Here is a 10858-nt window from a genome sequence, read left to right as displayed (position 1 = left end):
CATAAAGTCAAAAATATCCACCCCTCATGACAATCATTTGCATTGTGGGATTAATAGATAAAATAGATTAAATAGATAAAATAGATAAATTAGATTAAATAGATTAAATAGATTAAATAGGTAAAATAGATTAAATAATCTGTTGGTGGTAGATACAGAATACACGTTTTCAAATCCCCCTATAAATGTTTTAATAAATTTAAATAAATACTATTTTTTAAAAATAAAAACAGATTTAAACTGACTTTTGAAACCCCCATATTTACCAATTTAACACCATCATAAAATTGTTACAGCACAGAAACATTTTACATAACATTTTTATCAGCAAGTGCCACATCTGGGGTGTCACTTGGCCACGAGTATTTGTTTTTATTTGTAAAAAACAGAAAAAAAGAATCTCATCACAAAAATAACCACAGCGGTTCTGCCTCGCGCCAACGCCCTCCACCCTCGGATTCCTCGCGGATCCCAGGGAACAGCTCATCCCACCAGCCCCTCCGATCATTTGTTTGGAAAATTTGCCTCTTGGAAAGCTCTTTCCAAGCCCTCCTCTCACCCTGGGATGTTTTAATTTTCCAACTTTTGGTTTTTTGGGTGTTGCTGCCCTGAGCCGTGGATGGAAAGCAGAGGGGCGGCTCCGATCTCCGCTCCTGGCGACCAGGGAGCTGTGCCAGGGAGATTTGGGCTGGATATTTGTGGAAAATTTCCCAAAAACCCAAGAGCTTTCCCTCGAGCTCCTCAAATATTTATATCTCAGCTCCAGATTGATTTAATTTTCAAATAGATTTTATTTCACGGTTTTAGTCTTCTTGGATCCCTTTGTTTCTGCCTTATTAATATTCATTCAGATTCTCAAGGGTTTCAAAGATGCCAAACAGGGGACAAGATCTGAAATCCCTCAAGCTTAAACATTACAATTGTACTTTTAGATACATAGGTGGGATAAAAAAATTGGGGAAAAATATTCTAGAAAGAGAAATATATTTGTGAACCTGTTCAGTGCCTCTCAAGAGTGCAAGAACCAACAATATTATTTTTATCAGGTGAGTTGTGGTGACTTTTGGATGCACATTTTCCCCTGTGAAATCCTTGCATAGATTTTCAAATAATTCTGCCCCCAGGGGAGCTGAAAAGGAGATAAAAACCACAATGAGACTCAAAATCGGATGCAACATCAGTTTAATGATAAAAAGTCAAGTAGCATTCAGCAAAAACAAAGGGAAAATATATCTTTATGAAGGGAATAGAAGCCACTGACACCATTCCAACTGAGAGACAGCAAGCAAGACTCCACCTTTCCGTAATTCCTGAGTGAAACCCCTCCACTGGCTGCTGGCGATTACAGCATTAAACCACGTCAGCATGAAATGCAAAATCACAAAGACAAGGAAACTCTTCAAAAGCAGGACTTTCAAGGCTGAAACAGGTTGGCCAAGTGTCCAGACAGCCCCTCCCTCCCTCCCTCCTTGGCAGGAGGAGGGCTCGAGGGGGCCCAAGGCCTCTGGAAACGCTGGCCAGCAGCTGCGGCCTCAGTGCGGCCCCTGGCCTGGGGCTTCCTGGCGGAGGCACTGGCTGGACGTCCGGCCCGGCTCTAGCAGGGCAGGCACCTGCGGCCACAGTAGCGGCCACCGAGGCCAGAGAGCCCCGAGAGCCCAAAGCCCCCCGAGTTGATGGGGACCCCGGACTCGCTCAGGATGCTGCCCACGGCGGCGGAGGTGGAGGATCCCACGGCGGTGTTCTGGGGGAAGGAGCTGAGGATGGGCCCGGGCAGGGTGACCACCACGGGGGAGGGCTGGATGATGACCCGGGAGTCCTGGCACTGCCGGACACAGGGCTCGTTGCAGCTGTTGGCCAGCGGGGTGGGGCCGCAGGGCCGGCACAGGTCGTAGCAGGACATGGCTGTGGCTGGAGGAGCACCTGGAGAAGGCACAGGCAGAAGGTGAGGCACAGATGGAGCAGAGCCCGGGGAGAAGGGACAGGGAAGAGGGAGGAAGAAAGGATCAGGAACCCCGTGGTTTCTCTGCCAAGAGCCCAACAGCTTCTCCCACCTCCTCCCAGTGAGCAGAGGCTGGGAGCAGGGTCTGGGAGCGAAGTTCTCAGCAGGAGCTCCACAGCAGCACGGCCAGAGGTGAAGGCAAAGAGAAAGAGAAGGACAAAAAGAAGGTAAAGGTGTTTGCAGCTCACCTGTGTCACCGAGGAGGAGAAGGCAGGAGAGCTGGATGAGGGATCCTGTGCTTGGTGTGGGTTTTATACCGTCCTGACCAGCCCCGGGGCCAGTCTTTGCTCATGGGATGTGTTTCCCAAGCTCATCCTCGATGGAAAACACTCCCTTCCTCCTTCACCAACCTTTGATTTGGTGCTGCAACTCTCCTTCCCCGTTTCCTTGCTGGTGGCATCCCCATTCCACACTGGAACTTTGTTTTATGTGACTTAATTAGAGATCAAAGGCTTCCCATGGCCAGCCTTGTTGATTCAGGTAATTTAGGTCTTTATGGCGATGTCCTTGGAAAGCAATGTGTTTTTCCTCCTCTGTCTGGCACTTTAGTGACTGCCTCATCTGTCTCATGGCCATTTCCAAATTAAAACAATGCCAGACTCATCCCAGATAGCTCCAGATTCACACAGCATTTGCATGTTTTGCATAAATGCCATGGCTGCTATTTTTCCCTGTGTTTTCAGATTGTGCCACATGTCTGGTTTGAATCTTTCATTGAGAATGAAGCACTGCTTTAGTCAAGAGCCTAATTAGGTCACAAACCCTGAGCAGCACCAATTTTTTAAGTTTTTCAGTCAGCATTCAGCATTTTATTCCAGAAACCGCTTCACGGTTTATAGTTTATTGTGTCACTACCTCCAGCTTGTGTAGAATCTCCAAGCGCATTTAATAACCAAAATTTGAAGTTTTTAAGATGGGAGGTTTTTTCCAAGTCAGCTTCATACCTGAAGACATTTTTTGGGAATAATTCCCCCTCAGAGAAACTTCTGTAAAGTCTCCAGGAGTGGCTTTTCCTTCTCTTTTTCCAACAGGAAGCTGAACTGTTTCTCAGTGGAGGTAAAACATTCAGCAGCCGGTGTTGGATACGGGCTACTGGGCAAGTTTCTTCCCTGGCCTAATTAGGGCTGGAATGTGCTCAGGTTTTATGTCCTGGCAGCACAATTTGGAGGCACTGGTAATATCCTGACAATTCCCTGCTGTAGGAAAGGAATGGAAGCAGTTTGGAACACAGGGGTTGGTGGCGTCCCTGCAATTGCTGGGACACCTCATTTCAGTTTGTTTATGGCCATACCCAAAGCCAGAACCCCAAATGCTTCACTCAGGTGGTGCAGCCAGCAATCATTTCTGCTCAACTCGGATAATTTGAGCGGGTCATTTTGGTTAACCAAGGGGAGGAATCTCCAGCTTCAATTTTTCTGCTCCAAAACGTTTCTGAGGAGAGAAATGTTTCGTTTTATTCATTAAAGCAGAGCTTAGCACACCGTGACTGCGGCAAAACAAGAATTAAACTGACCGTGAAGGCATAACATGATTCAAGCAATAATTCAATCCCCAGACTGGGGATTTTATTTTTAGAATTAAGATTTCAGTTCAAAGAACCAAGTTAATTGGGAGCTCATCCTGTGATGATTGAGGCTGAAGAAATGATCAATTCCGGGATGTGATCCATTCCAGGCCAGGTTGAATGGGTTATTGAGCAACCTGATCCAGTGGGAGGTGTCCCAGCCCATGGAAGGGGCTGGAACGAGGTGATCTTTAAGGTCCCTTCCATCCTAAACCATTCCTTGATTCCACAACTGATGGGAACTTTTTTAGGAAGCATTTTTTTAATTAAAAAAAAAGAGAGAAAAGAAAAAAAGGACGTTTCACTCAAAGCTCCGTCCCAGAACTGCCATCTCTCTCATTTAGCTCCATCCCACATTCCAAAGCCTCGGAGGTGTCTGCCTGCAGCTCCCCGGGGCTGCAGAACAATTGGAGCTGCAGATTCTTGAAAGGGAAGAACTTCAAAGCCAATCCCAAATATTCATTAAATGGTTGAGACACACAAAGTGCATCAGCCATGGAAATATTGCAGCTACAATGCAAAATTGGAATGGTTTTGTCACTTGGGCAATAACGTCACCCCAAATTTGGTTACTCCCTGGGCAGACAACATTTGACAGCGTCGGAACCCAGGGTTATTAATTTTTTCATTAAAAAGTCGTTTTGTGTGTCATAATAACCTCCCACAGAGCCCCTGGAACAGATCCAAGGCTGCTTGGGATTCTTGTGACAATTTAATGCAGCAGCAATGGGAAGAAAACGAGGTGGGGATGGGGGGGATTCCAACAGGACAATGAGACCCCACCTGCAGAGCTGCCCCAGCCCTGGATCCCGGCCCTGGGAGGAGCTGGAGCTGCTGGAGAGAGCCCAGAGGAGGCTCCAGGAGGATCCGAGGGATGGAGGAAAGGCTGGGAGAATTGGGATTGCTCCTTTTGGAGAAGGGGGAGCTCTGAGGTGACCTCACTGTGGCCTGGCAGGACCTGGAGGGGCCACAAGGAAAGCGGGGAGAGACAATTCCCAAGGGATGGAGTGCCAGGGCACGGGGAATGGGTTCCAGAAAGGAAATTTGGATGGGATTCTGGGAAAGAATTCCCTGTGAGGGTGAGGAGGCCCTGGAAGGGGGTATTCCATGGATTCTCCATCCCTGGAAGCATCCAAGGCCAGGCTGGGGCACCCTGGGATGGTGGGAATGTCCCTGCCCAGGGCAGGAGAGGAATGAGATGAGTTTTAATCCAAACCATTCCAACCTGAGAGACTGACGGGAGATCACTGCCATAACACAAACTCAGGGAATGGATCTGTGGAACCCAGGGAAAGGAGTTTATTTGCCTCTCCCTGGATCCAGGTTGTTCCGTTAATCCTAATGGAATCTATTCCACCTAATTTATTCCATTGCTGGGATTTAATCCATTCCACTATCGGGATTTAATATGGATGCAGCGTAGGAAATAATAAAATAATAAAAAGCCTGACGAGGCCAAGAACCCTGACCTGATTAGGAGCTGATTGCTGGAATGACAGCTGAGCTCTGTTTATCTTTGAGGGCTTTTTATTGCTCAATCCATGGGTGTCTGAAGCCAATTCCAGGGCTCGGGATAATGACAGAGGTGTGTGCCAGGCATTAATGAGCACCCGGGACATTCGGTGCAGGTAGGACGTGATCGGAGTCGCTGCCTCGGGGCTCTCCCCCATCACACCTCATCATTTAGAGGAGAAGAAAAAAAAGAAAAAAGAAATTTACTGCTCTATTAAGGCAGCAAACAAGGAGCGGGTAAACAACCGCGGGCAGGAAATCTGGCTGTAGGGAAGGGCAGAGCTCAGGGGACTCCAGGCACTTTCCCTGCCTCGTCCCGTGGGCTGAAAGCTGCGGGTTTTGGTTAAAAAAATAAAAGCCCCTTTAATCGGGGGTGATGCTCAAAGAAGCGTTTTGGAGCTGCAGTGCACGACGAGAGTGGCCAGAGGTGTCCTTTAGGAAACAGTAAGAAATAAAATCCCAATTTCTGCGTGGGCAGAACAGTTCCCTCAGCCTTTCCTCCATCCCTTGGGGGCTCCAGCAGCTCCAGGTCCTCCCTCAGGTCCTGCCCCAGGGCTGGGGGCTCCCAGAAATACCGAGAAGGGACTGGGGGTTCTCTGCTCATTAATTTTAGGGGTTTGCTGCAGGAAATTTGTTCAGGAGGTGCCTTTTGACAACAGAGCCTCGTGGTTCCTGCTTGGAAAAAGTTTGGAGCAGGGAAAATTCCCTCCTTCCTTCCCCTCCAGCTCCCCACTGCTGGGGCACCACGAAATAATTGGAATTTTGGGAGGTTTCAGTAGGAAAAGGGCTCATGCTCCATCCCCTTTCCCCGAAAATCATTCCAGTTCCCATTTTTATTCCTATTTCTCCTTCTGTAACAATTCATCCCATTTCTGGGGCTCCTCTCTGGAATTATTCCTGAAAAAAAAAAGAATAGGTGACTCTGCAAAGTTCTCAAGGCAAGAGCCCCGGGAGGTTTCGGATTAAAGGATTTCCAAGCCCTTCGCAAACTCTCATTAATTATCTATTCATGTAAAACACTCATTAGCAGCTTTTTGAGATGCAGCAGGATTGCAAAAAGAGTCACAAAGTCACCCTGAAGGACGTGGCAAGGTTGGTAGTGGACATTCTCTGGTTATAAATAGATATTTAAATGTATATGTAATAAAACAAATAGAAATAAATACATATATTTTATATAAATATACAAATAGAAATAACCTTAAAATGTATGGTATATTTAAAATTACAAATCTTAATGCAATGTTAAAATGTCATAAAATATAAATACTAATTATATTTATTATAATTAATACTATATTAGCAATACACTAAATAATAAATAACAGTCACATTCGTTATTAAAAATATTAATCATTATAAATATTTTATCTGGCTTGATTTTGATTTGAAAACTGCTTTTTTCACTTCTGCCAGATTTTCCAGAACAGGCAAATGCTGGACTTTGTTGCTGAGAAAACCTGGACATCGGACAACAGTGATTTTCAGGAATTACACAAGCAAGGAATAGCTGTTAAATCAAAATGCAGAAACCATTCATGGTTAATTTTGGATTTGGGGAAGGGGCTCACAGCCAATTTTTTTCATGTTGATAAAGGAATAACAAATAAACGCCTTTGATTAAGATTTAATAAAAATTTGGGGCTTGTCAAGGGAAGGATTTGAGAAAAAAATTTATTTTTCTGTTTAATTCTGAGCCTCACAGTCCAAAAAAGACAATTATTCTGGAATTCTGGGATAGAAAACATCCCTGAGGAAAGAACATGAGCAGAGTGGGAAGGTCAGAAAATTCAAATGGGTCCAGCGTGACCCACGAGGAGAGAACGCAGAACTCAGACCTGAAAAATTAACTTGGAATTAATTAGGACCTCACACACACATAAAAGCCTTCGTTAATATTTCAATTAATTGAAGAAAATCCCCACAGCTTCATCCTCCTGTTTTTATTATTATTTATTTGCTCGGTTTTCCCCCTTCTTTAACTGTAAAAAAGCAGATAAATCCACCCCGATATTCCTCGGGAGCTGAGCATTTCCTAAGGGATGATTTTTGAGGCGGGATTTTCATTAAAAAGGAATTATTTTCTGACTGGGGATCATTACCCCATCGTGAGCAATTTGTGGGCCCCGGTAATTGCAGATTTCTTAAGTGGCAGCTTTAGGTTTCGAAAGACATAAACAAAGGCCTGGGTTTTAATTATGGATTGGGCCTTGAAGGCCTCAAGCAGCTTTGGAAAACTCGGCACTTTTTTTTTTTTCTTTTTTTGCTCAGTGGTGAGGGGAAAATGGAAAGAAATCAAAGTTGGCTGTTCATTCTGAGGGAGAAATTAGGAAAAAAATTGTTCTTTGTGAGGGTGGGGAGGTTTTTTTCCAGGCATTTGTGGATTTTTGATCCCTGGAAATGTCAGAGGCCTGGTTGGACAGGCCCGGGCTCGTGGGAGGCATCCCAAGGCTTGGAATTAAATCACTTTTTAAGGTTCTTCCCACCCAAATCATTCCACAGCTCCATAAAACAACACACTGTGGGAAACGTGACTATAAAGGGCACTTTAAAAACTGAATAATTTATTAAAATTTATTCAAATTTATTAAAAGCCAGGGCTGCGTTTGCTGGCGCAGATTTCTGGGGCTGAACTGGAAAAGTCATTTCAGGACGCGTCCAAAAGTTCTCCCAACCCCTCCCTTAATCCCTGCCAGAGGTTGGAACTCCCACTCCTTGGTTCCCCAGCTCGGAGCGCTGATCCTGGGCCACGAGGACTCCTCCTTGACCCGCGGATCCTGCGGAAGCGCAGCCCAGGCCTCCAGGAGCCGCTGGGATTCAAATCTCCGGGAATGGGATAAAAATTGGTTCATTCCCGGTTCCTCCCAGTGACCTCTGACAATTCATTTGCCTCCTGTGATTCCCTGCTAAACCCAGATAATAACTGGAATTAAAATCTGCCAAAGGCGACGGAAAATCCGGCTGCGAGGGAAGGGTGAAGGAGCTTTTTTATTATTATTTTTATGTTATTATATATATATATATATATATATATATTTATTTTTTTTTATAGAGGGTCCAAAAATGCAGAAATTCCCAGGAATCCCAAAATATTCTGCAGCACAAGGGGCTGGAAAAAGGGGATGGGATGAACACAGAGCACTGAGCAGTGTCTGGGGATTCTGAAAGAAAATAAAATATAAAAATGCAAACCCCCCAAAAATATAGAAATGCAGAAATAAAAATATCGAATATAACTATATAGATGTATTATATAAGTATATAGAAATATAGCAATATAAAAATGAAAAATATTTTAAAATTTAAGAATTTAAAAGATAAAAATAAATATGAAAATATAGATATATGCATTAGTGCCCCTTTATAGCTTCATAAATGACATTTCAGCTGAATTAATCCTGCGGAACAGCTTTCATATAACCTCAGGCAGGTTAATTAGAGTTAAATCTTGGGACATTCCCACCTGCCTTGGACACTTGCAGGGATGGGACATCCACACTTCTCATTCCTCTTTCCCAGGGTTCATATTCCAAGCGAGGTGCCAGGAAGTTGAGCTGCTTCCCTTTGTTCCTAATTATTATTTACCCTCAATTTTCCCTCCCAGCGTAAATTATCTTTTTAAAGATAAATTATCTTAAATCATCTGCAGCCTCAGAGGGGTCCTAAGGCAAAAGCATTTGTGGGGAGCTGGGAACAAAAGGGTTTGGGCTGATCCCGAGCGATTTATGCAGATTTGGGCATCAGGGAGGCACCGCAGAGGTGGAATTTTGCTTTTAAGGGTGTCCCCAAATATTTACGTGAGCCCCATCCCGGTATTCCAATAGGATTTAAATTAAGGACACCTTTCATGTAGTAAATAAATAAAACTCTCTGGGGACTGTTATCCCAAAATGTTCCTGGCTGCACAGCTTGGAAATCTCTTCCTGTGGGAACCCTGATTTGTCTCTTTATTATGATTTTTCTGTCACCTATTTCCTCTTTAAAATCTTAATTAAAGCTTTTTAAATCCATGTCTGGATAACTCAAAAAATGTTAATAAACTACCCACCCCCATTTTTATATATTTTAATGGTTTCATATTAAACTCACATCTCTAATTCGTGACAAATAAAGTTTTCATCAGGACAGAACTATTTCTTATCTACTTTTTTCCCCCTTAATTTTGTCCCAAAAAAACCTGGATGGTTCCAACCTTCCCCTTCCCAGTTTTATCCTTTCCAACCCAAAAATTGTGGGGAAAAAAAAGCCCCAAGGAACAAAACCAAGCCCTCGTGACTTCGCCTTGAGTCAGGAGCCAAAGTGGTGGGTGGGATTTGGGTGCCTTTAATCGCACTGGGGTCAAATCCAGCTGCTCCACCTCATCCCCATCCCAGGATTTGCGAGGAGCAGATGGGAGATAAGGCAGAGCTTTCTCCTCGGGGTCAGCCCCGTTCGATATTCTTTAAAAAAAATTAAATTAAATTAAAGATTTATTGAGAATTGGTGGAAGTTATTGAGAATTATAGGATTGTGGATTTAGTTTTTCCCCTTATGGATGTCCGGCTGTCTAGGGGTACAATTGATGCCCCCTGGGAGTGTTTTTGGAATAAAATAATCCCCTCTGTGCCGGGATATTATAAAAATAATGCTGTTCCCCGATAGGAAATGATGCCGCTGCAGCTCCCTTTCACACAACCTGAGAGGGAAAACGCAATGCAAATAAAATAACCCTTGATCAGGCCCCGAAATAACTGAAATGTGGTTAATTAGCAGCAGATCGAGCCCTTTTTTTGGCCCTTGAAAGGGCAAAGTGAATCCTGCCTGGAGGGCGTAGCACGCTCTGGGAAGCTCCGGGAGGGAACAAACACAAACAGGGAGCAAAACAGTTTCATTACTCGCAGAAGTTATGCAGGCAGCAAAGTTTGTTTTGCAACTAATTAAGACTTCATGCAAAGAGGGTGTCACATCCTCCAGGCGCTTTAGGGACGTGTATAAAAGCATTTGCTACGTAGAAGCCTCCCTAATCACTTTTCTTTTCCTCTCCTCCTTGGGTGATCCGGGTAAGTCAATTTTGAATCAATTATTGAATTTTGAATCTATTATTATTATTAATATTTATTATTATTATTGCTATCTGAATATCAAATGACAGGGTGAGCGTGTGAAAGGACAAGGGGGTGGGTTTTGTTTTTTTTTCCAGAAAGAGCTTTTCTATTATCCTTTAGTTTGGAGTTAATTGAGGTTTTGCACTTCAGAGGGGAGAGCTCAGAAAACTCCCTCTGAATCCTAAAGAGTCTCAATAATTCCCTGGTGCTCTTTTCATATTCTAAAGACTCGGTGTCATTAAAGAAATGATCATTTAAAATTTAATTTCTACGATGTTCTCACCCTCAGCTGTCTTCCAGGAGGCTCCGGTGTCCTTTAAGTTGGAGAACTCGCCCTAAATATTTTCCCAATCCTACAGAGAGCAGAACACAGATTTTCCTTACTCAAAATCCACTTTATTGCTGGCTTGGGTTAAAATACATTTATAATTTTAAATCCCAAATGTAGAAGAAACATCCAATTCTGGGATGAGCTCTTACAAATTGTGTGGAATCACTCGAAGATCCCAATCTTCTTTTTCCCAAAGCCAAAATCAGCCATTCCAGGTCCAGCTTTCCAGCTGGAAAAATAAATATTCCGTGCTTGCCTTTTCCTCACCTTCAGGTCTAAGGAGATTGGACTTGAATCAGCTGGGAAAAATAGACTCAGGATTGTCTGAGGACTGGGAAGGTTAAAATGAGATGTTCAGGTGGAGACAT

At 43.9% G+C, this 10858-nt stretch overlaps 1 protein-coding gene across 1 annotated transcript; it reads right to left on the bottom strand.

The window, feature by feature from the left end:
* Positions 1 to 1466: 1466 nt before the first annotated feature.
* On the bottom strand, positions 1467 to 2246 carry LOC107214647 (feather beta keratin). Its single transcript, XM_015650231.1, has 2 exons — positions 2188 to 2246; positions 1467 to 1920 (listed from the first exon to the last, which is right to left on the bottom strand). Exon 2 carries the CDS (start codon positions 1898 to 1900, stop codon positions 1595 to 1597), a length of 306 nt encoding a protein of 101 aa, XP_015505717.1. The 5' UTR covers positions 1901 to 1920; positions 2188 to 2246; the 3' UTR covers positions 1467 to 1594.
* Positions 2247 to 10858: the final 8612 nt, after the last annotated feature.

The sequence above is a fragment of the Parus major genome, chromosome 25LG2, assembly GCF_001522545.3.
Source record: "Parus major isolate Abel chromosome 25LG2, Parus_major1.1, whole genome shotgun sequence".
Classification (NCBI taxonomy): domain Eukaryota; kingdom Metazoa; phylum Chordata; class Aves; order Passeriformes; family Paridae; genus Parus; species Parus major.
Note: the sequence above shows the minus strand (reverse complement) of the source record. Positions and strands in the feature narration are given on the sequence as shown.